Genomic DNA, 26,144 nt, shown 5'->3' on the forward strand with positions numbered 1-26,144 from the left:
TTCTCCTCATTTTTCTTTTTTTTCTTTCACTTTTTATTTATTGCCAGCCAGGAAGAAATTCAAAAGGCTGACAGTATGTGCAAAGAGCAAAAAGTACGTAACCAGACCTTCTCTCATTGACTCATTACGCTCTCTTAAGTCACTACCCGATAACATCTTACGCGTCCGGTTTGGTTGACGTGACTATCGTGATGTATTTCTCCTTTTTCCACCCACAACAACGATTTTTCTTATGTCATCTAATTAAGGTATCCCTACGCGGACAGTTCTCGTGCCCCTCCGGCACTGTGCACTAGTCGAGGGTGTTGTCAGGACCTCTTCAGTCCTATTGCTATAAACCAATCTCAGGGTCACACCTGAACAATCCAGAGGGATGCGTCCTCGAGATCACTGCCCCCCATGGCGTCAGGGAGACAAAGCAGGTAACAGTTGTTCCTCGAGCAACAGTTGTAATTCTTTGAAATTATAATGAATATTAAACAGTAGACTGTGTGAATACACTTATTATATAGTTTGTTATAACTAATACTGAAATCACGACGACGCTAAACTGTTTATAATCATGTGTTTGGCCGTCCAACATATGTCATCCTTGCTTTTTGTTTTAAACAACCATGAATAACTGATATTACACTTTGTTGTTCTAACTTTCAACGCTTGAAATGTTAATACTGATAAAACCATGAAAGTTGGTAAAATAGCTGGAAAATATCTGTGAACCTGTTAATACATGTGCATGATATATTTACATTAAAATTGATTGTAAGGTTTGAAATTAACCTTCTTTCATTCTATTGAGGTTATTTTTTTAGTGAACTTTACAGACGGAGGAACTCAAAAAAAACCCGGTCACCCTGTGCCACTTTTATCTTAAGATGTCCACTTTTCACAAAACTTGACCAAAAGGTTTTAGAAGATTCACTGCATGTGTGAAGACACCCCAAATGGAAGGACGGACGGGGACCAGGCACCCAAGTCCCTACTAATATCTATGTTACTTGAATCATATAATAACATGAAACTACACCCTAGCTTGTAACAGAGTGCTTCTTGAAAGCAGGTATTTCACACACAAGGCGTAAGACAGATTTCGCATCTTTTTCTGGTATGTTGTGTGGAAACCATGTCCTTCATTGACACACACAACAGACTTTCCATGACAAAGGATCAAATCGGGGGACACGAGAAAGTAACGTCCCATGTCGGTCTCTTACTTTCTTCATGTGATTCATGCAAAATGGAAGTCCATGTCGCATGTCGTTACGTCACAACACAACACAAACACACAACCAACCCCATCAACGTTTTGCTTTTCTTTTTCCCCCCGCAGGTTTTTTAAAGCCATCTTTTACCATGAACCACCCCCCCATTCCCTTGACATGCCAGTGGTACCTGTTTAAAGGTAAAGGGTTGGTCATCAACATCCTCTACGGAACTCACCACACAGTAAAGCAAGGTGGTTGCATCTTCTCATTTAGCACAGCTGACCGCATGGGGAACATTCAAGCTCCACGTAAGAGAGGCAGAACTAAAACTACAAACTTTCATACATTCAAGATGCCACTATAGTAACTAGTGGCCTATATGGAACTGTTTTATTAGTTCTATAGCCTAAACATTTGCCTTTGGAAGTAAAAGACTAAACTCAACTTTCAAAAATTCTTGTCTTGTGTCCTAGGAAATAATGTTTTCTTTATAAATATCCAGGTTTCCAATAACCCCACATGGGACTACGATACTTATTAGAACTCCACCACTATGACAGTGACATCACACCATTGTCTTTGTCAACCTCCCTCTCCGGATGTTAAAACCTTGTCAGTCCCTTTCAAGTGAAGAAGAAGGAATAAAACCACTTCCATGTGACAGTGATGCAACATCTCTGTCCCAATACAACTGTAGTTTGGAGTAGGCCCAGGGCTCTGTGGGTGGCATTAGCGGGTGAGTGGTGGAAGAACTATTTAACAGCTTGTCACCTTTTCTTTCAGAAATATGGACACATGCAAAGGTGTTTGTTTTTGAAAATCATATATATCAACGATCATTGATATCTGTTCATAGTGGGCTAACCCTACTTGACATGCAACACGGAAAATGACTCTTTACCCTAAATACTGAAATAAATATGAAATGAATTGAACAAATAACCACACACCAGAACAGCAACAGTGCTGTGATCTGTTGTTTAAATGAAATAGGATTTCACTGTTACATTTACTCATTCTCATCTTTGTGTACTTTTCTCTGTCACATTTCCCCCAGTCTTATCCAGAGAGCCATCGTCATGCAAGGACTCAAACAGTCTTGGAAGTGCAAAGATAAGTTAGGTGGGCAAAATAAAATAAAATAAAAACACTTAAAATAACCCTTTAAGTCAGCATGATCGCTGATCTCTGAACGCGCTTTTTATTGTGATCTGTGAATGGATTACTGTCCAGTAACATCGGATCGTTTGTTTTGCAGTGGACTGAGGGTGAGGTTTGTCTGAAGTTGAAAAGTGTCTGCAGAGAACAGCACCAGTAGTCCAGGTGTGGCTTATGTCGTCCTCACCATTGGAGACTGTGATCGCCAGCAGTGCCTGGACTTCTCCACTGAGAAATGTTTGGTCATAAGGGTGGTGTGAGAGGAAGGTTTCGGCCATAGGTTCTCATCTCTTATAACCAATAAACACAGAAGGTTGTGTGATGTGTCTTTTTTTATTTTCATGGTGTCACGGGTTGTTCTCTCCATCCTCAGCTGTTCCCGGAGAGGAGACCACCATGCGATGACAACGCCCGCCAGACTCTCCTCTAGCGGCCCTTTGTGAGCGCTGTCGATCAGAGGTCCCATCAAGAGCCTGGGAGACTCTCGAATGCTGAACAAATTAGGTACTCGGTAAACTGCTGTGAATCAACTACAGTTAATGTTATTATCATTTACATGCACTCTGCATACTATCTACTGTTATTTTCAATCCAGCTTGCAATCATTCTGTATTGAACAATGCCATATGAAAAAAGTCTTTTGATCAGTGTTTGTGGTGTACAACACTGTACAAGTACACCTTACAGACGACCTACGTGACTGTTTTTTTTGACAGTATTAACCCTTTTTTTGTTAAACCTGAATGATAAAAGAGGGAGCAAGACTTCCTGTTTGTTCTTATTATTTTCTAAAAAAAAACAAATTATAGACCCCTTGAACCATAACGTTCTTTTCCAGATAATTGCTTCTCACTTGTTGCTGTCAGGAGAAATATCTTATTATTCCATCATGAAGTTGACGACGATCCAGTTGACTGCTTGAATGTCGAGGCAAGAGAGATAGTTCTGCTCCATAACCCCCGTGAATGAAGATGTCTATCCCATACAGTTTTTCAAGGTACAACCACAAAACATAAATTTATTATTTAAATATTCTATGAATTGAATAGAATGTTGTTTTCAATTCATGTTGTTAACTTTTGATTGCCGTTGTTGTGGATTATTTAGAATGTAGGCTGAATGCTCATGTGCAAACAAACTGTTGATCGACTCGAGCCTCTCTAGATCCTTCATTGTGTCAATGTTTCAAAAGAAGAGAATATCAATTCTCAAGGAAACTGGGTGACTTGTTTTTTTATTTTTGCTGCTATGAAGCAAACACTTGCTCAATATCTACCTTTGTTGTGTCATTACTGGCCCTCATCGATTCTAATAAAATATCTCTGGTTACTTTTCAGTATGTTTAGAGAGGACACAGTCCTATAGCTTTTGACAGCTGCACCAGGGTCCTGTTGGGGTGTCGGACATTATCCTGCTCCTCCTCCACCAAGTAGTTACAGTCCGCAGTTTCTTCCCGAGACGGCGGCCTATGGGACCTGATAGACAGTTGGGTGAGCTTTATAACTAGTTTTAAGTTTTTGACAGCATTTTTGGTCCCATAGAACATTTAAATTGAAGTTCTTTTTGACTTCCTGCCGTCTCGAAACGTTTTGAGTTTCTGACTTTGTGAAATCGCAAGAAATAATTTACACATATTTGAGGTCACAGTAAGTCTGTTTTTCTTTGAGCAATCTGAGTTATGTAACCATGTTTTTCCAGCTCACTCAATATATTTGTGTGTATCTGTTTGATCTAGAGCGTCTTAGAAGGATGTGCTGTCACACTGTCCCAGACACAATCACCACCTGGGAGCACGGAGGCTTTCTGTTTGTCCCCTCAGGCTTTGGCTTGAGCCCTCTAAAGAGATCACAGTCTTCCAGCCGTTCTTTCCTCGAGCTCAGCCTGCCCTACTCCATCATCCGGGGGGAGCACTTTGAACTGAAGGCAACCGTCTTCAACTACCTGTCCAGCTGCATCATGGTAATGACTGTAGATAAAGTTGACTTGAATACTTCACTGGTTGTCTATGGGAAAGCCTTGTTTCAAGCTCTATGAAACCGACCATCCTGTTACTGTCATTTGTGGTTTGAGCCTGACATTGTCTTCATGCTAATTCTAATGCTGCTGCCTGTGACGGCACCGTGGTGAGCACTGGTTAGCATTGTCACCGTGTTGTGGGTTTGAATCTGCCAGCCAACTGGAACCTTTCTGTGTGGAGTTTGGATGTTCTCCCTGTGGTCTCTGAATAACTAACCTGGAACAAAAAATAAACAATCATAAACAATACCACGATCATACCTGAGTAAGTCAATAGTAATAACCTTTTTTGGCTGCTAAAACATGTGAAAGGAGAGGTTCAGGTTTTTACGGGTATGAGCTCTTCAACGTACAAAAAGTCTGACTGTATCCTTTGAACAGTTACTGATAATATCTCCTTTGTACTAATTCATTTTTGAGCTCGGTATGCACTTCAGTGACTTGAACAACCAGACTATCAAGGCTTGAACATGTTTTATGCACTATAGGGCATGGGCTTGCTATCATTGGCACACCACCCAAGTACTGAACTTCACTATAGTTCAGTCTTCTTACTTTTTTGCAAAGTTGTGAGTCACTCATATAACAACAATATAGTTTTTGACAAAAGGCCCTGCTTTTAAAGGGGGTACGCTATTCTTAGCCTGCTAATCATGTCGCTCTACATAAGACAAGCCTTAAAAACTAAACAAAATACAACACAGACTTGGTATATTCCAAATCACCAAAAGATGTTAACTTTCTGACTCTGTATATCCAGTTTCTCAGAAAAATACACCAAGCTGGACAAAATGTATCTGTAATCATAATTTAATTTAAACTGCATGAGGGGCAAGACAAATGTGGTAGCAAACAATTAAGTAGTATTTATAGTATTTATGCATGCAGCAGATACAGAGTAATGCGTGTTCATTTTGAAATGAGTTTATGGCCACCTAACAAATGAAACTTCAGTATTTAGTTTGTTTGGTGGTTGGTGTGGAGAAAGTTAATCAATGAGTGCCTCTGTTCTGTACTGTTGAGAATTGAGTTGTTACCTCATGAAGCACCATGTGATGAAGAGAGAAAAACAACAACAATGACTCAGTTGTCACCCTGTGCTACGTGAAAAACGATGCACAGTGATTTATAGCTTGATGCAGCCTTATAGTGACATGTGCACATGTATATGGTGTTCACATATGTACAACCCAGTGATAATTTACCATAATGTACTGTATGTGCCCGCCACTTGACTTTTCAGTGACTGGCTGTTAGGTGGACCACAATTACGGCTGGAGCATACAGCCAAAAGAACACCAAGGCAGGATTGTAGAGTGTCAGACGGGTCTTTTATTGGTCCGTGTTTGGTCCATTCCCTGGGGGAGCCTTTTGCCCAAACACCCTGGAGACAAAGGAGACTGGTGAGTACCATTTCACACACACTTTACTATTCCCAATAAATTAACACACAATTGCACACATATATTAGATTAATCATATTATGTCACTTTTGCATTCAATAAAAAAAAAAAATAATGCATACCAAATCTTATGTCCCTCTTTTGCAGGTGGAACCATGTGGCCATCACAGAACCAACCAGCACCAATAAGATTTAAAAGGACAATGAATGTAAAAACATTCCATTATGAATATCCAATATCTATATGTATATCAAATGTGCAAATATGTCATGTGCAAAGTGTGAAAACCCAATAAAGTGCCACTGCTTTACAAAAGTGCCTGTGCAATTCTTAAAGTGCATGTAACTTGGTTAAAGTGCATGGTGCAATGTTCCCCCAACTCCATCTCAAGCTCCAGGGAACGAAGTCCTCTTCGTTACACTGGCTTTATGGTTGTTTATGGTTTTATGATCAAAGTCAGACAGAGTTTAACCACTGTTGGACAAAGACTAAGAGATATTATAATGTGTCATGATATGGAATAATGAGCTTCACAGATAAATCAATATTTCAAATTGGTACAAGATCACCGGCCTGTTACATCATAGTAACATGCACCTTCATATCATGACACACCCACCCACCACCATCCACCAGAACACTGCAGTGCAGACCCAACTGAGTCATACAACTCATCACAGAATAGAAGAGACAACCTCAAACAGTACAGGTTCTAGAGTAATAAATCAAATAGTTCAATAAATGCAATGTCATCTGGCTTGTTGGAGTTGTTCTTATGGCTCAGGGGAATAAACTCTTCTTAACTTTGGTGGTCCGTGCTTTGATGGCCCTGCAGCACCTGCCAGAGGGTAGCAGGTCAAACAGGTGTTGACCATGATGAAAAGAATCCTTTAGATTTAATTTTTTGGTCTCAGGAGTTAGAGAGGTTCTTCCAGGTCTTCCAGGGAGGGCAAAGGGCAGGCAGTGATTTTCTGCATGGTGGTGATAACAGCACGCTCTGAAGGGAGGAACGGTGGGCCACCAGTTTTTTCAGAGCATTCTCAGGACATGCAGGTTCTGCTATGCCTTCTTAAAAAGAACAGAGGTGTTTGCAGACCAAGCAAGCTCCCTAGAGATGTGGGTTCCCAGGAATATGGAGGTGGTGGCAACCTTTTCCACACAGTCCCCCATTTATAGGGTCCCCCAGAGTCTGGTTTCTTGGTTTTTGTGGTGTTGTTTGTGTGAGCACCACATGGTGATTTTCATGCCTGTATGCTGTCTTCTCCTGAAATGAGTCAGAGCCAGCGGTAAACATATCGTGATGTTACCCATTGGTTTGTGACCAACCATTTCAAAGCCTTGAGTATGCCATTATATTACCATAAACTGGTTTACTGAGATACTACAGAGTAAGGAGTAAGGAGTGAGACTTAAACGGTCTGACCCTGTTGGTGAAGCCAGTAGAGCTTTACGTCTATGCTAAATGATCCTCAAAGCAACTGCAAAAAAAGATTAAAACGCAGAATACTAGATATGCTTTTAAAAAAAGTCAAACTCACATTGTATTATTATTATATTATATTATTTCTGACTGTTGATAGCCTTTAGGGGAAGTTTACTATACCATCCTACATAAAGAATGTAAACATGCTTCGCGAGAGAGATTTTGAAAACGCACATGATAATGTTTGAGAAAATATAAAATCAATCACTACCAACGTGATTTAAAGAAATATTTGGAACACTTATGGCTCAATAAATGTTTTAATAAAACTTTTAGCCTTTTTCTCCTCAGCTCGTTTGCGCCCTCTGGTGGCAGAGCCGAGGAAAGAGGGGGAAAAAATCTCTTTAAAATAAATGTAAGCAATTAATTCTAAATGACAAAAAGTCATTAGTGGGAGTGGTACAGGAATTTATTTTACCATCTTTTTCACTTCATTAGTTTGACGCCAAGAGTGGCGAAAGGGTGAAAGTATGAAAGGGTTAACTCATAAACACATTTCCAGATTTCTTTAAGATGAGTTAATAAAAAATGGTCAAAAATATGTTGTTTTTTTGTCAAGCACTGTTCTGAAAATGGAAGTGAAATATGCACGCCAGACTTGAGTCACATGACAGGGCATTTACATATAAATATATGTATTATTGAAAATTAAACAAACAGCAGTTTCGTTTGGTAAACTCATTTTCACTTCCGTGTAGTCTGTGTGGAAGCGCGCGCCCTCCCCTCTCCTCCTCCTTCACGAGGATCACAGCACGCGAGCACTTCTTACTGTCCGCCCGTCACTCATCTTCCCTCAGAGCGGCATCAGACAGCGGGGCGTCCGGATCAAGGTGACACACTCTGTTTTCGCACGGTCCTTTAAAGACGGCAGAGCTTGAATTGAATAAGCGAGGACTATTAAACACGGTGAGAGAAAAACGCAACAGAGACAACGTTCAAATTGAGCTTAAAGTTAGTCTGAAGGCTTTGTCAGTTTATTCATTTATGGTCTCTTTGAAGGAGAGGGTGAACCGCGGGAAGAGAGAAAAGCCAGCACTTCACCACAGCACCGGTTTCAAAGGTACGTTATCAGCCAGGAGACTGCTCATTAGTAAACGGCTGTGGCATTGCGCCAACAGTGACACAGTTTTTGTTGTCTGTGTATGATAGAAAACTGTGTGGAAGTCTATTGTTGACAGACGTATTGCTGTTCAAATGTCGTTCTCTTATGAAGAAAATGGTAAAAACCTCAAAAATTCTGTTAGACTTGGACGTTTAGCATGTTTAAGTGGTTTAGCTTGTCTGACACAATACACCTTTCGATGAAAAGCAGTTATTTTAGATGATATGTAGGCGTTCCTCACATTTCTCTCAGTGCACTTCAGAGTCATCACAAGGGACACAAAGTTCAGACTGTCATCAGCTGGTGAGTGTTTGGACTGTCTTTTAGATCTCATTTAGAGGTGTCCTGAGCTGATCCAAAGATAGGTCTGATTTAATGGATCACAAAATTAACAACAGCAGCAGCTGTTAAATTTGTGAGTAACCTGTATTGAATGGTATTCAAAATAAAACCTGAGGGTTATGTGATCTCTGCAGCTGGTGTTAGAGCTCAGCCGAGTACACTATGTTACCACCACGTACAAACAGGGTCTTTCCATAATCCCAACAACTTTAACAATGTGCAGACTCTTCACCAGCTGATCTTCTCATGACAATTTCGCATATAATACAGTTTTGAATCAGGAACTTCAACATTAGAACTCTGGATTAAGTGTTTCGTAGTGGAACTCTGGAGTACTGTGTCAGACTCATTGGTTATGTCTGTTCTTTCAGTGTGTCAGAAACATTTTTAAAATCAATATTTAGTGACATTTGGTTAACTACTGTTGACAACTAATATTTAAGCACTCAGGTTGAAATCAGGATGTCTCTAATTTTACTTATAAACTACATTTAGTGACAACACAATATACACATCATGTATGAGTCAGTTACATAATAAACTCACTGGAATGGGTGATTGACATATGCGTTGTTTAATCAGAGTTGTGTTTCTAATCAAGTGCTGCTGCGTGGTGAAGCTCGGGGTCATGGTAACAGCCAGTGCCCCATTAGGTAAACTTGTATGTACTGATGCTGCAATAGATCTGTCAAACTGGAACTCTAGTTTTCTCATTTGGTAACATCTGTTGCAGAAATTTGAAGTGATAATTTCCCAAAATAAAAAAATACGATGACAGATACTGTGGAGAATCTTTTTTTTAGCACTCACTAGGACACTGTGTGATGACCACAATATAAACTAACTTGTCTTTTAACAAATCGCTTTTCTTTCTTTGCAGTACGATATCATTGAAATTGAGGTAAGGCGACATCGATGTAAATTCAGCAAATTAACCTTGTGACACACAGAGTCTAAGCCTTCTGTGAGGTCAACATTTTAGTGTAACCCAGACTAAACTTACCCCAATATAATATTGTCTGACTGTGATTCAGTGTTACAATCATTTGTACAGGTTTATTTATTGATTTATTTTAACAAATTAAAAACAAGTTTAAAAAATGTATGTATTTGAATGTATGGAATGTATTGTCATAATTTGATTTCACTTCATTTAACAGGATTCTGCCCAAAACAGGATTGGACAGTGGTTGAATGAAACATCCAACGGTAAAATATTGCAGCTGTCTTACTCCTTGAACTCTGAGGCCCGTGAGGGAAGTTACCAGGTTATTGTGTCGATTGGTGAAGTTAAACTGTATCATAGCTTCAAGGTGGAGAAATATGGTAAGTTATAGTTAATTTTTGTTATCATCCATTTCAATCCACTGATGAAGCAAGAATGCTAACAGTCATTTTTGTCCACAGTTTTGCCCAAATTTGATGTAAAAATAATTCAGCTGATGATGTATTATTGAGCAGGAAGAAATCAAAGCTGAAGTATGTGCAAAGTACGTAAAAGACCTTCTCATTGACTCATTACGCTCTAAGTCACCTAAATAGGTCCAGTTTGGTGAGTGAATGTCTCTTTTCAACAACACGATTTCTATGTCCATCTAATAAGGTATACATACGGACAGTCTGTGCCTGGCACGTTGAAGTCGAGGTGTGCAGACCTCTCAGTATCGATATAATCCAATCTAGGGTCACACCTGACAATCCAGAGGGAGGTCCTGAGATCACTGCCCCAGGCGTCAAGGAGACAAAGCAGGTACAGTTGTCCGAGCAACAGTGAATTCTGAAAATTATATGAATATAAAAGTAGACCTGTGTGAATACACTATGTATATATTGTGTTAACTAATACTGAAATACGGGAGCTAAACTGTTTTAATCATGTGGTTTGGGTAAAATGTCATCATGCTTTTGTTTTAACAAACCATGAATAACTGAATAACTTGTGTAACTTTCAACCTTGAAATGTTATACTGATAAAACATGAAGTTGTAAAATAGCTGAAAATATATGACCTGTGTTACATTGAATGATAAATTAAATATGTGATGTGAAGGTTTGAAATTAACCTTTTCATTCCATTTGACTTATTTTTTTAGTGAACTTTACAGACGGAAAAAACGGATGTGCCACTTTTATCTTAAGATGTCCACTTTTCACAAAACTTGACCAAAAGGTTTTAGAAGATTCACTGCATGTGAAGACCAAAGTGGAGAGGAGGAGGGACAGGCAAGTCCTATAATATCTTATGTTATTGAATATACTAATAACATGAAATACACCTAGTTGTAACAGGAGGCTTCTTGAAACAGGTATTTCACACACAAGGGAAGCGATTTCGATTTCTATGTTGTTGGAAAGCTGTCCTTCATTGACACAACCACAGATTTATGACAAAGGATCAAATGGGGAGGAAAGTAAGTCCATGTGGTCTTTACTTCTTCAGTGTGATTCATGCAAATGGAGCCATGTGCATTGTTAGTGATCAACGTTTTGCTTCCGCAGGTTAAAGCCATCTTTTACATGACACCACCCCCATTCCTGACATGCCAGTGTACCTGTTTAAAGGTGAAAGGTGGTCATCACATCCTGCTACGGAACTCACAACAGACAGCAATGGTGTTGCATCTTTCTCATTTAGCACAGCTGACCCAAGGGAACATCAAGCTCCACGTAAGAGAGGCAGAACTAAAACTACAAAATTTCATCATTCAAGATGCCACTATAGTAACTAGTGGCCATATTGGAACTGTTTATTAGTTCTATAGCTAAACATTTGCTTTGGAAGTAAAGACTAAACTCACCTTTCAAAATTGTCTTGTGTCTAGGAAATAATGTTTCTTTTAAATAATCCAGGTTTCCAATAAACCCACATGGGACTACGATACTTATAGAACTCCACACTATGACAGTGGACATCACACATTGTCTTTGGCTCAACCCCCTCTCCGGATGTTAAACCTGTCAGCTCCCTTTCAAGTGAAGAAGAAGGATAAACCACTTCCATGTGACAGTGATGCAGACATCTCTGTCCAATACAATGTAGTTGGAGAGGCCCAGGCTCTGTGGGCATGTAGCGGGTGAGTGGGTGGAAGAACTATTAACAGCTTGTCACCTGTTTCTTTCAGAAATATGGACACAGCAAAGGTGTTTTTGAAAATCATATCATATCAAATCATTGATATCTGTGTCAGTGGCTAACCCTACTTGACACTGATACAGGAAATGACTCTTTAACCCTAAATACTGAAATAAATATGAATGAATTGAACAATAACACACACCAGAACAGCACAGTGCTGTGATCTTTGTTTAAATGAAATTAGGTTTCACTGTTACATTTACTCATTCTCATTCTTTGTGTACTTTTTTCTGTCACATTTCCCCAGTCTTATGCCAGGAGCCATTGTCATGGCAGGACTCAAACAGTTGAAGTGCAAATAAGTTAGGTGGGCAAAATAAAATAAAATAAAAACCTTAAAATAACCCTTGTAAGTCAGCATGACGACTGATCTATGAACGTATTTTATTGATCTGTGCATGTGATTATGGTCCAGTGAACATCGGATCGTGTTGTTGTCATGACTGAGGTGAGTGTCCTTAAGTTGAAAAGTGTCATGCAGAGAACAGCACCAGTCGTCCCAGGTTGTGGCTTATGCGTCCTCAACCAGTGAGACGGATCGCCAGCAGTGCTGACTTCTCTCACTGGAGAAAGTGTTTTGGTCATAAGGTGAGTGTGAGAGGAAGGTGGCCATAGGTTCTCATCCTTATACGCATAAACAACCAAATGGGGTGATGTGTCTTTTTTTATTTCTCAGGTGTCACTGGATTGATTCCTCCATCCTCAGCTGTTCACAGGAGAGGAGACCCACCATGCAGATACCGCCAGCCAGACTCTCTCTCGGTGGTGAGCGCTGTCGATCAGAGGCCGCATCAAGAGCCTGGGTGAGACTTCCGAATGCTGACAAGGTAACTGCTGGAATCAACTACAGTTAATTATATATCATTTACATGGCCCTCTGCATAATCTTTGTTATTTTCAAACCGTTGCAATCATCTTCGTATTGAAAATGCCATATGAAAAAGTTTTGATCTGTTTGGTGGTGTAACACTGTACAAAGTAACCTACAGACGAAGTGACTGTTTTGTTACAGCTATACTTTACCTGAATGATAAAAGAGAGAGCAAGACTTCCATGTTGTCATATATATTGATAAAAAACAAAAATTATATAGAGCCTGAACCATAAAGCTTTTTTCCAGATAATTGACTTTTGCTGTCGGCAGAAATATCTTATATTCCATATGAAGTTGAAGATCCAGTGAATGCTTGAATGTGAGGCAAGAGATAGTTCTGCCATACCCCCGTGATAAAGATGAGCCCAATACAGTTTTCCAATGTACCATACCAAAAACAATAATTTATTATTTAATAATCAGTGAATGGAATTGTTTTGTTAATTCATGTTGTTTAACTGTTGATGCCTGTGTAGTTGTTGGACTTTTTAGACTGTCAGGCTGAGATGGAACACCGAAACTGTGTTGATCCGAGTGCTTCCTGTGTCCAGTTCACAGAAGAGATAATCATTCTCAGGAACCTGGGTGACTTGTTTTTTTATTTTTGCGTATGAAGGCAACACTGTGCCATATACTACCATTTGTCTGTGTCATTACGTGCCCTCAGTTCTATACACATATTCTCTGGTTCGTTTCAGCTAGTTAGCAGACGACCCGTCCTATAACGCGCTTTTGACAGTGCCCCAGGGTCCGTTGGGGGTGTCGAAATTATCCGCTCCCTCACCACCGAGTTACGTCCGCAGTTTCTTCTTCCTGAGAACCGGGATATGGGGACCTGATAGAAGTTGGGTGACCTTATAATAGTTTGTAAAGTTTTTGACAAGCATTTTTGGTCCCATAGACATTTAAATTGAGTTCTTTTGACTTACCCTGCCGTCTCGAAACAGTTTGAGTTTCTGACTTTGTGAAATCGCAAGAAATAATTTTACACATATTTGAGGTCACAGTAAGGCTGTTTTTCTTTGAGCAATCTGAGTTATGTAACCATGTTTTTTCGCACTCACTCAATATATTTGTGTGTAATCTGTTTGATCTAAAGCGTCTGGTACAAGGATGTGCCTGTCACTGTCCCAGAACACAATCACCAACCTGGGAGAACGGAGGCGTTCTGTTTGTCCCCTCAGGCGTTTGCTTGGCCCCTCAAAGAGATCACAGTATTCAGCCGTTCTTTCCTGAGCTCAGCCTGCCTACTCCATCATCCGGGGGGAGCACTTTGAACTGAAGGCACCCGTCTTCAACGACCTGTCCAGACTGCATCATGTAATGACTGTAGATAAAGTTGACTTGAAGACTTCACTGGTTGTCCTATGGGAAAGCCTTGTTGCAAGCTCTATGAAACCGACCACCTGTTACTGTCATTTGTGTTTTAGCCTGACATTGTCTTCATGCTAATTCTAATGCCGCCCCCCCCTGGGACGGCCACCGTGGAGCACTGGTTAATTGTCACCCGTGTTGTGGTTTGATCTGCCAGCCCAAACTGGAACCTTTCTGTGTGGAGTTTGGATGTCTGCCCTGGGTCTCTGAATACGAACCTGGAACAAAAAAATAAACAATCATAAACATCAGGACAAAACATAGAGATGGAGGTGGGATTAACACCTATACCATCAATCTTTAAAGGCAACGGGACACAGGACTCACGCAGGACTCGGGAGGCAGATAGGGGAGGTACAGTCTTTAATTACAATCCAGGGTTTGTAGCACAGAGATTCAGTCAGATAAGGCGGCAAACAATCCAAAGGAGTAAGGCAAAGGCAGGGTCCAAAAACAGGGCAAAGGTCAAAACCGAAAAGCACACTAGGGAAACGCGTGGAAATAGGACACATGGTTAAACACTGACAATCTGGCACTGGGGAAGGGGAAACAAGGGATAAATACACAGGTGATTTAGGGCGTGAACAAACATAAAGCGGAAACTGGGAGACTGAGTATGTGGAGCAGGGACTGGATTGACAAAATCTTCTTTTTGCATGAACAAAGTGTTACACTGATACTTTTCCCACAGACAGGCATGTCTCTTACTCGTCAGCCCGTTGTTAGACTTTAAGATGATTCACTCCTGAATAGTCTTCATATTTTTTCTGATGATCTCTTTTTACATGTTGTTTTCCGACAGCCAATAAATCTAAACTCATGGATTCAACAGAACTTAAGTGGTTGGGTTTTGGAGTTGAGCTGCTAAAAGCTGCTCTGTATCGCCATGCAACAGATCACGGGTGACTCCAGCACCCTCCTTAGAGTACACCCTTACCCCCTTCTGGTGACCAGTACACATCCGGTCTGTTGTGGCAATGAGCGGCAAGACCCGAGCTGGACCATGGCTCCCTCAGCCTTAGGTGAGCATTCGGCTTTCACACTTTGGGTGAGATGTAAAGGATGCCATTGAGGGGTAACTGTTGTTCCTCTTTGCACAGCCAGACTGTTCCATCACTATGTATTGCCACATGGTGTGTGTTGACCCTTTTTATGAGTGGTTGAATGTGTCTGTGACTTGCTGAAGGGCTGTGGCAATCCAACTTCAGGTGACAATGAGAGTGTTAGTGGCCAGACAGAGGTCGTATTGAACGTGGTCACACGATCTGTCATTGTAAAGGTTGGTACAAGATGACAAAGAAAAGTTTGTCTTTTTGAACCAGCATTTTTGCCATTTCCACACATATTTTCTTCCCTCTTCAGGCTGAAGGGACTAGCTGACAAGACCCACAACTGGGCTGCTCGTCAAAAGGTCAGTATGGGTGACAGCAGGGATGGGGCAGAAGGGAGGAGGAGTCGAGTTGGTGAATAGAAACATTCATTAGGTACAGGTAGCAGTTATTTCATTATGAGTAATCATGTTTTGTGCAAGGCAAGCAAACAGCTTACATTTTTTATAAGTGATTACATTTTAAATAATCAATACACAACATTAAATTCAAATTAATAACGAACAGAGCAGTCAAGGGCAGAAACCTTAATTATCATACCATAGCTGTTTCTTGGTGTTTCTGTAGTGGGTTAAAATATTCACAAATAACATATTAGCAGTTTTGAAATTAATTAAAACTCTAGGACACCAAAATCCGTTTAAGAATATGACACTTTTGGGGTGGACTTGGCCTCAGCCGGTAAGGACAGCTGCCCCATATGCGAAAGGCTCGCTGCGGCTGGCCCGGCTCGAGCCCGACCTGTGGGCCCCTTTCTCCCGCATGTCATTCCCCATCTATGTATCCACATTTCCTATCTTCAAGCTGTCTCTATCAAAAAAAAATTGCTTAAAAAAAAGAGGAAATACTACACTTTAACAATTCCGTATGTGTCCTGTAAATACACTCATTCAAGATAAAGACATCATATCTTGACAATTCTACAATCAATATAATTTTAACTATAAACGAGTTTGTGGCATTCTGTCTCTCATAATGATATTCATTAAGACATTTTTTTTGTTTTATCACTGACTCGGCTTGATGTTTGTCTTCATAAGATGTTTGTTTCTCCGTCGTGGTACCAGGAGAAGCTTTGACAGAGGAAATAACATACAATCACCTGAGAAACATGATGAAGGATCTGCCCGTGCTTCAATTTCTGTCCTCGGTAAACTACCGTTAGTCCTTTCTTTAAACAGTCAGATTCACAGACAGGTTAACAGAACAGACGTACCACCTCCATCTTATGAAGGGCTTCAGTAATATAAGTGCAACTGTAGATTATCCTTCTGGAGATATCACAACATGTATATATATTAAACCATGCACTTTGACTTTTGCAGTCCATCTCAGTGTATGTGTTCCTGCAATGAAGTGAGTCAGCGTTTTTTTTGGGCAGGTGACATTCTGAGGCCGGCCCTGAAGAACCTGGATGGGCTCTGCACCAGAGGCCATATGTGGAGGTGGGTGAGCGAACATGGCTCTTCTGTCCCCCAACATTTACATCCTCCAATACCTGAAAGACCACACAGCAGCTGACCCCGGCTATCAGGAAAGGCTACTCAAATTCCTGACTAGTGGTGAGTCCCTGTTTGGTTGTTGATATTTAAAATCTTCAGATCTGTCAAGTTTTACCCGCTGTAACAATCTGGTGGCTGGTTGAACAAAATAAAAGCAGAAGATCTGTGTTTGTGTGGAACATAACCAAAGGCCACCAGGGCTACCTTTGTTTGCTTCACTCCCCTTGAACAATCTGAGACATGTGTACAGTATCATTAAGTCATAATAAACAGGTTTCTGTTGTTTAAACAGGCTAACGAAGAGAACAGCTGAAACTACAAACAGGACAGTGGTGTTACAGCACAATTGGACCGGAGACGGGAACACTTGGTGGAGAACATTATGGACCAGCGTCAGCGGTGTGCAAAATTTACATTTCATACCATGACATACAGGTTTACCCCTCGAAAACAGAGGTACAACTCAAAACATTATTTTGGGACAAATGAATTCACTATCAAACTTAATGTGAAGCAAGTAATAAATAATTAATTAATGATTATGTAATCAGTACTAATAAACTTCAAAATACTGCATTCATTTTTTCGCTGTTGGGTTTATTAGACTGTACATACACGTATGACTTGATTCACATTAAGTGTTTAGTTAATGTTATATTAAAACCATGTTATTCAAAATGGATGGAAATTTTCCATGTAATGGAAATGATAAGTCCGGCATTTTGGCCAAAATTTTGTTTTGAGTGTAGATGATATGACCTCAACTGAACGATGTTATGGAAATTTTTGATTTCATATTCATTCTTCCTTTTATTCATTTTATAACTCTTCTGTGGTATCTTGACTGAAAATACCACTAATGTACTGATGTCCTTAACACAAAGAATTAATGCATGAATGATCTTAGCTAATGACCTTAAGCATGAAGTGCTATGTTCAGTGAATTTTTCAGAGACATGACACAAACCAAGTGCTTCCTCTTCACTTAATTTAGACATGCGAACGTTGTTTAAATATCCGCAAGGCTGACTGCTTTTGTGGGCTGAGATCTTTTGCCAAAGCCAGTCTTTTCATCTACGACCCAGAAAAGATGTGCAGAGGTCTAGACTGGGCTGGAAAGTAAACAACAAGAAAACGGCTGTGTTCTACAGGGGGGAAAACTCTCAACACAGATGAAGGTAAGCTAAAGGTCCCTTTAGAGGTTTCTATAAAGTGCGATATGAATGAAACTAAAGAAGGTTAAAGCTGTTCATATTCCATGCACGATCAGCACTCCTGTCATTCAGGGCGCAGTAATAAATGCCAACCAACCCATAATTTGCAGCAAATGTCCAGTCCGATCAAATGGAGTTTGGCCAGAGTAAACATGCCAGTAACAGAGCACGCCCATTTGCAATCTGAATGTAAGCAGTGCCTGAATAATTTTTGAAATGTTGGAGGTAGAGGTACAGTGATGATCAATGTCTGTATGAGGGCTTCCTTCTCCACAGGGTGGTGTGTCCGATGAAGTGAATCTCAGTGCTTAACATCATGCTGCCTTCTTGGAGATGAATGTGTCTGTAAGTTTGACTCCTGCAGTAAAATAGCTCATGCTTTCTGAAACTGTAAACTCTTTTTTTACACCAGACGGTAGGAGAACAAAAGCAAAAGAAGTGTTTTTTTATACTTTAATGAATGGTAAATGATTTTTTTTCTTTGGTTCGCTTCCCCAGTTTGCAGGTTCTTAAATTTAGCGGCCCTTGATTTAAATTTTGTAAAAACAGTGGACTCACCTGCAGCGATCGGTTGCTCTTTTTCGTTTACCACTCTTCAGTTTAATGCATTCAAATCATTAAGTATATGTCCACATTAGTTTACATATCAAAATCATATGTATTGTATTAATTATTGTTGAATAACCACCGTTTTAGAATTGGAGAGAGCCACATTGCTCTTCAAGATGGTGTGAAAATAGTTAAAGCCAACAAAAGTACAAATATCCACAACAGCCTTTTAACTATGTAATTTAGGGTATTGGGGGCTATTAATCTGTTTATAGTCCCAGTGGTGAAGAAGAGCCTGTCCTGGCCTCAAGAGTCCATCAGTGACCTAAGCAACAACACCTACACCACAGCTCTGAGGGCGTACGTCTCACCCTGGAGGAGACATGGAGACCCGTGCTCATCTTTCGCAGCACCTAGACCACAGTTCAATAAGGCCAAGGTGGGTCATCCTCAGAGGAAGTCACTCTGGCTTCATGACTGTGAATGGAAGCTCACTTTGTGCCTGCTGGTCCTGTTGTGTAGGAGGTTTGCTTCACTGGTCGCAGACAGCCACAGAAACATCAGCCTCTCTGTCTGTGGAGATCAGCTCCTATGGTGATGTTGGCCAAACTCAGTGCATCTCACTCTGAAAGACCTGGGCTACACCACCCGCATCGTCAGATGGCTCACAGGACAGCAGAACTATTATGGGGGCTGCTCCTCCAAACAGGTACAGAAGCCCAAACGCGTAGAGCTGGACAATATTCTTCTTTAATTTTGGTATTTAACCACATCAAGAAGAGCTGAGTGGTTATAGCCTATGAACTACAATAGCACATACACAGTATACTGCCCTGTGTTGAAATGAAAAGTTGTCTTTTTCAGACATATCTTACAGATGAAAGCATTTGTAAACAACAAAAAAAGTAAACGTTGTCCATTTGTATCAATGCAAGGATATTAGTTATTTGATGTGGTTTAGGATACAGTGGTGGCTCTTCAGGCTCTGCTCTCGACTCCACGCTGTGTTCGATCCGAAGGGTTTTCCAGCACAGTGACAGTCCAGTTCCTAGTAGCCACTGACAGTTGATGTAAATCAGAACAACAAACCTGCTCTACCAGGAGGAACGGCTGAAGGATGTGACAGGAAAACACAGCCTGGAGGTGAAGGGTACCGCATGTGCTTTCATGCAGGTCAGTAGTCACTGCACTCTTCCTGTTTTCTATTAATACTCATACTACAGGCTAGGATTCAGTGATCGCAAAAGGAGAACGTTAAACAGAAGGGGCCTCGGAAAAGAGGTTGCTCGAAAACTACAACAGAAAATCCTACCATCTTAATCAGAAGCAGAAATACTTTGATAATAGCCAGGGGGAAAATTATTTTTTGTTAGAAGACTCCAGGTTAACAAACAAACAAACAAAATATTTTACAACAACATTACCTATTAAGAACAAAATATATATATATATATAGATATATTATATATAGTAATATAATATATATATATATAATAAAAAAGATCAAATTTACAGTTTAAATAATGTGCAACAACTGCAAAAAGTGTTGACCGGGTTTGTGTCGATTACAGAAGGGGTGGTGTCTGATTCGCGAGGGAGGCGTTATAGAGTTTAAATGACCGCAGAAGGAACGATTTCCTGTGTTTGCTTGTGTGCATCTAAGTGAGAGGAGTCTTCCTGCTGAAGAAGCTCCTCTGCAGAGCCAGTGGTGGCGTAGAGAAATGTGGAAACATTGTCCAAATATGGACTGAAGCCTGAAAAGCATCCTTCTCTCGCCACGGTCAATGCAGGGTGGTCCAGCTCCGCCCCCACGACAATCAACCACTCTCCTGATTTTAGTACGTTTGGTGTCCGCTACTTCAGTCAGCCACTGCCCCCCCGAGTCCAACTTGTTGTGGAGAAATTGCTGAAGTCAAAGGTCAATGGTGAGGTCAGGAGAAGGAAGAAATTGTTCAGGAGCAGCTGATGTCTTATGCTGGGATATGTATTGACGCGTGGCCAAGAGAATTAGAGACACTCCCAAAGTTCATCAGGAGTGCCGGAGTCATCTTACAAGTCTGCCAAACTCATCCTGGTGGAATAGACTTTAAACCCCAGATAACACCACTATTACTACAAACACGCCCAGAATTAGTCAAGAGAATGTATTTATTTCATGCAACTTCGAAGGTGGCAGATGCGGTGCAATAGTTGAGATCCTGAGGGTGAAGAGGTGAAGAGGAAGGGAAAGAGGACAGGGCCCCTGTGGCGCCCCAGGGTTGTTGACCACCCTGTCAGACACACAGTTCTCTAGAGGCGTACATACTGTGGTCTGCACTCAGTATCAACAATCCAGGACACGATGTGGGCCTCCACCTGCATTGCAGTTAATCTTCTCACCCAGTTAGAGACGGACGGATGGTGTTTAAAGCACTGGAGAGTCAAGACCATGAGTCTCCAGTGCTCGGTGTTCGCTGTCCCAGACGAGTGTCGCTCTGTGCAGGCGGTAGATGAATGCAGTCCCCAACTCCCAGGCAGGGCTGGTAGGCGAACTGTAGTGGATCATAAATGATATAGCTTTTAGCTGCTCCAGGACGAGCCGCTCTAGGGTCTTCATGATGTGGGACATGGGGCCACTAGTCTGTAAGTCCCTGAGGGCCACTGGGACGAGGCGTCTTTGGCACAGGAATGAGGCAGGAGTCTTCTACAACACTGGGACCCGCTGAAGGTGTATGCTCAGGCCTGAGACATGAAGCAGTTAGCTCTCCACACAGCTGGGGGCACAGGCTTAAGCACCCTGGGAAGAACAACCGTCAGGGCCACAGCTTTGGCCCGGAGATGGAGTCTCGTCAGCGTCTTCTCACCAGGGTCAGTGGAAAGGACACTGTAGAGGTGACAGTTGGATGCAGAGCAGTGGGGGAAGGGTGGAGTAAGGTGGTAGTGAATTGAGGGTGGTGAGGGCAGACAAGGGGTCTTAAGTAGGAGGAGTAGGGGCGGTAGGTGGTATGGTCGTTGGGCAGCCAGCAGCGAGGCGTGGGGGCAGGGCACAGTATCAACCTATTGAAAATAGGTTGGCACTTCATTGGCTCGGTCCACCGTCCCCGCCAGGCTCCGTGCTTTGGAACCGGTGATGGTTCGCATGCCACTACACACAGCCCTCATGTTGTGTCCGCTGGAGTTTATTCTCCAGCTGTCTCCCAAAATTGTCTGTGCCTCCCTGAGTTTAAGTCTGAGTACGCCCTGCACTAATCCGCACCACATCCACGGTTGGCAATCTCTTGAACCCCTCTCTTGTCATTAAGGATGGCCTTATATCCTTGTGAATCCCCAGGTTTTATTGTTAGCAAAACGTGACAGTTCGAGCGTGGGAAATTGCAGTCCACACAGAGTTTATAAAGGGGGGAAAAAAATAAAAACAGCTTTAAACAAAAAAAAAAACGGAAAAAAAAAAAAAAAAAAACTACAATCAGTACAAAAACAATCTCCTACTAAGAGGGAGGACTTGAATGACCTAAAACTAATTTGAGCTAGAAAAACAAAACAACTACTAAAGGGACTCGACTTGAAAAACTAACCTACTAACGTAGACCGCTATGAAAATAGAACAGCAAGGACCAACAAAAAACCCTCTAAGGGGACCAATAGACTCGGACTGTGACTAACAAAATGACGAGTGGCTCTTAACGACGGACAGACCACAGTGGCACAGGACAAAGGGAGATGCAGACTATAAGCACACATGAGGTAAGGGGGATCAGGTGACACATCAGGAATCAGGGAAGACAATCAGACGAGGCACAGGAGGAAGGGCAGTGCCTGGAGCAAGAGGAGATTAAGTTTTCAAAATAAACAGGAAATGACAAGACAAAACATGGAGACAGGACAAAAAAAAAAAAAAAAACTAACTTGACATACCTGGTGTGAAACATACATCCACAACATAACACAACACTCATATTATTCAATAGGAGTTTTAAAGAAAAGGTCAGTTATAAATAAGAAAAGTTTATCAGCATAAAGTAACATGCTCAAAAAGCAACATTTGCCCTTTAAAGCAATGAGTGCAATGCTCCATTGCCAGGGCACAAGAAAGAAGAGACAGAAGGCAGCTCTCCCTTGTTGGATAGTACTAACTTTACTTTTAATCAACATTAAACCTTACTTGTGTACCTCTTTCCCAGATTTCTCGTCACTATAACATCCCACTCCTCGAACTGAGGTCACAAGCTTCAGTGGTGAAGGTCAAACCAGAGGCCAACTTGCGCTAACGACATCTTACAGAACCCAAACTCTCTCTGAAGATTGCATCCGTGTAAGTAATCATCACAACGAGATCCATGTTACAGCAATGACAGAAGAATACGGAAAATTGTGAACAAATGATACTTTGTATCAACCAGCCTGGACTTTTAGTCACTTTCTTTCGGTGATGGGAAATTTTTTCAACTTTGCAGTAAATACCAGACGTCAAACATATCTGCACTGTAGACAAAGCCTTTCTGATGGCTCATATTAAAAGTGTCTCTCCATACAAACCAGTAGAACTACAAAGAACGCGAACATCCATTTTTTTATGGTTTTGAAATTTCAGATAGAGTGGGAAGGAGACCAGCACAAACATGGTGATCCTGGGACGCAAATGCTCTCTGGGATTTGTCCCAAACCCAGAGTCTTTGAAGAGGGTGTTTATTAACAGTAACTTAATCCTAAATGGAATGGAATATTTGTTCCCATCTGTTGTTTAAAAACGACCCAGCTGATTTCTTGTTCGTCACAGCTCAAAGGTGACCTGTGTGATCGCGTTGAACAAAAGGAAAGACATGTCCTCTCGTGTACCTACAGGGGGTGAGAGGAATTTACATTGAGCTGATGCTCTCTTGCTTGGTTTCTTCTTCTATACTGATCACTTCCATCTGTTTTTCTTCCACAGTTACCAAAGGACAATACACAGCAACCACAGATTAGAGCTCAATACAGGAGCTCCAGTGCAGAACCTGAAGCCAGCCCGTGGTCAAGATCTATGACTACTACCAAGACAAGTAAGACAACACTGACAAACTGCTCCTTAGTCGAGCTGTACAAGAACGAAACAGAGATCAGAATGGTAATTCAAGTGAGCGTGTTTTTAATGTGTTAGACTGTTAAACATCATTCTTACTCTACTCTTCTGCTTCGCTCTGTTTTTTCCTCTCAGGTGACCAGGCTGAGACAGAAATACAACTTTCCCTTGTGTTGCAGGTAACAATCTAGGAAAAATACTACCTTTCTTACAAAAGTCTTTAATGCTGAAACAACCTAAAACATTTAACCCCAGTCACAAAAAGTTTTTTCAGAATCGCTGGCAATGTAGAAAATTACAAATTACCAACAGCGCGTTTCTTTGGGTTTGCAGCTGTGAAGAGTGAGAGTGTTCAGTCCTCACGTCGTTAACTGATGCCAGTAGATTTTAAAATAATTTTATTAAAGACACTTGTATGTAATGTGTATTTCCCATGTCTCTTTCTGAACAGGCACCAACAAGTTAACAAACACTTGTTAAATAAATTCATGCACATAAATGAGGATGTCCCCACTTCAAACCGGTCCTTATGTTTCAATTCCTGTTTTCCATCCACTGATCACTGCTGTCACTGTTTTCTCTCCCTCTGTATATAGCTTTTATCTGCTGTACATACCTCTGAAAGATGTAATAGACTCGAACTGATGGTTTTTTCAATAGGTATTAGCTCCGTAAACCAACTTGAGAACGAATAAAACAAAGAGAACAAAAACATCACAAAAGTTTTTCCACTAATCACCAATTTCTTTCCGTTTCAATCTTAAAAGCAATTAAACAGGTGGGCAAAGTTAATAGAATTTACCGACAAATCATAAATTAATTAAACACAAACCTTGTGCCTACCTCGGGGGGTTGCTAAAACACACGCTTGGTTCCTTATTTTCCAGTTTGTTACATACACTTTTACGGTCTTTTCCGATGGCGTGTTCCGTCTCATAGCAACACAAGCCGGAAATAGAAAAAGGTGCCCTTCAAAATTAAAATGTCACTAGTATAAAAACGGAATGAAAATTACGTTCAAAACGTTCAAATATATATATAAAAAGAAATTACATGTTAACACAAATCATTACAGTTATACAAAGGGGTTTGCTAACACTCCACAAATTAGAGTGTTTTAATATTAAGAGACATGACTATGAATTTCTCAATAAGATGTCACTGGTCCGTATGACCCAAAAGCTGAAGAGCTTCACCCAGCAGGAACTAACTTCTTGCACGGGCATTCCATATGGAGGGTTAGCAAGACGCTCAACTTCCTTACTCAGGGTCCCTTAGCTCCTACTGAGATTTTTACTCCCTCACAAGCCAATCCTTACTAATGGGCAGTGCTCGATGACTCTTGCGAGTCTCCAGTTCACCTCTGGGTGTCAGTTCATCTTTTGTCCATCACATATCCCAACCATTAGATTTCTCCCCTCGGTGGTGCCGACGTGCTGCTTTGTGTGATGTTGGGTAGAGATACACTCCTGGTTCCACCTACTCCAAAACTGTTCTGCTAAGAACCGGTCAGACCCGACACCATCTTTTGTCCATAAAGTCCTCTCGAGGGAATGTGACCTGGTGGAGGGAGTGCTGTGTTGGACTTCATGTTTGAGGCAGATGAGTAGGGGTGAGTGGTTCAAGGCTGTTGGGGCCAGTTTTAAGTTATCCACAGTGAGGGGTCAACTGTTGACTATGGCCAGGCTTCGTACATAGAGTCCCGCAATGAAGCAGCGTTGAGTCCTGCTTGAGAAGGTGACAAGTACACTCGAATGCTTTTTGACAGTCTTTATCTGGCGTTCCCTACACCTCCTGCATACGGGAATGGGTGGCATTCATACGAAGTGCAGAAATGTGCTCAGTCCTCTGCAAAGGTCAAGCTCTTGTAAAGCCGGTCTTGAATTAATTCTTAGCACCCACAAAATTAGTGGACTTGATCACAACTGGATTTGACAACTGCACAGCGAACAGCAAAAATGAAGCATCGGAGGGCGTGATGAAGGTGTCGGTGGACATATCCGCTAACATTTCAAAGTGAATGGCTCATGAGCAAAGCAGGTAAAGAGTAGGGAGGCCATAGTGTTTGTGCTGGTTTCTTCCCTGTGTAGTTCCGTGAAAGGACCCGAAGCAATCCATCCCACGTATTGAAAGGGGGGGAGGGATAGATGCGGGTCCTACAGGTAAGTCACGCATTCTTTGACCCTCTGCAGCTCTCCTGGAGTTTACGACAAATCACAACACTGATGGATGTATGATGGTACTAGCTCTGCTCCAAGTCCTAGAATCCATATCCACTGGCCTCTGTGGAAGCCTTTTCTTTGATGTTTTGCCTTTTTTAATGTTTTGAGCTATTATTAACTTTCCATATGGTGCTCTTTGGGAATGACAATTGGATGCTTAAAGAAGTCAGTGAGTGATGAGTGGTGGAGTCGGCCTCCCACCTTGAAGAACTGTCCTGTCGAGAAAAGCAGCAGATGGTGTAATTTGTTTCCCTCCTCCCGCTATAGTTGATTCCTTTTGGTCAACAATTTAATTTCCTCTTCAGATGCTTGCTCTTTGCAGATCCCGGATTATGACATCTCAGCACTTTCTCCTTTCGCTCACTTGTAAGCAGGAGCATGTGATTGAACCTTTTTGCTCAACCAAAGCAGACGGA

The 26,144-nt window shown here is 41.3% G+C and overlaps 3 protein-coding genes across 3 annotated transcripts in view; 2 read left to right on the forward strand and 1 right to left on the reverse strand.

Moving 5' to 3' along the window:
- The window catches only part of LOC104939770 (murinoglobulin-2-like), a 13,758-nt gene extending 11,117 nt beyond the window's left edge, over positions 1–2,641 (reverse strand). The window contains 1 exon segment of the mRNA XM_027280276.1: positions 2,551–2,641. Coding sequence (XP_027136077.1) covers positions 2,551–2,641 — 91 coding nt within the window.
- A 5,328-nt stretch (positions 2,642–7,969) lies between these two features.
- Positions 7,970–26,144, forward strand: part of LOC104940571 (uncharacterized) — a 32,260-nt gene continuing 14,085 nt past the window's right edge. The window contains exons 1-2 of the mRNA XM_027280861.1: positions 7,970–8,172; positions 8,266–8,326. The gene's annotated coding sequence lies outside the window, so the exon portion shown is untranslated. The remainder of the gene's footprint in view (positions 8,173–8,265; positions 8,327–26,144) is intronic.
- Positions 8,461–10,167, forward strand: LOC113746037 (alpha-2-macroglobulin-P-like). The gene is made up of 5 exons (XM_027280279.1): positions 8,461–8,505; positions 8,621–8,671; positions 9,591–9,611; positions 9,871–10,036; positions 10,118–10,167. The coding sequence occupies exons 1-5, from the start codon at positions 8,461–8,463 to the stop codon at positions 10,165–10,167; spliced, it is 333 nt and encodes a 110-aa protein (XP_027136080.1).

Source organism: Larimichthys crocea, chromosome VII, assembly GCF_000972845.2.
Source record: "Larimichthys crocea isolate SSNF chromosome VII, L_crocea_2.0, whole genome shotgun sequence".
Lineage (NCBI taxonomy): Eukaryota > Metazoa > Chordata > Actinopteri > Sciaenidae > Larimichthys > Larimichthys crocea.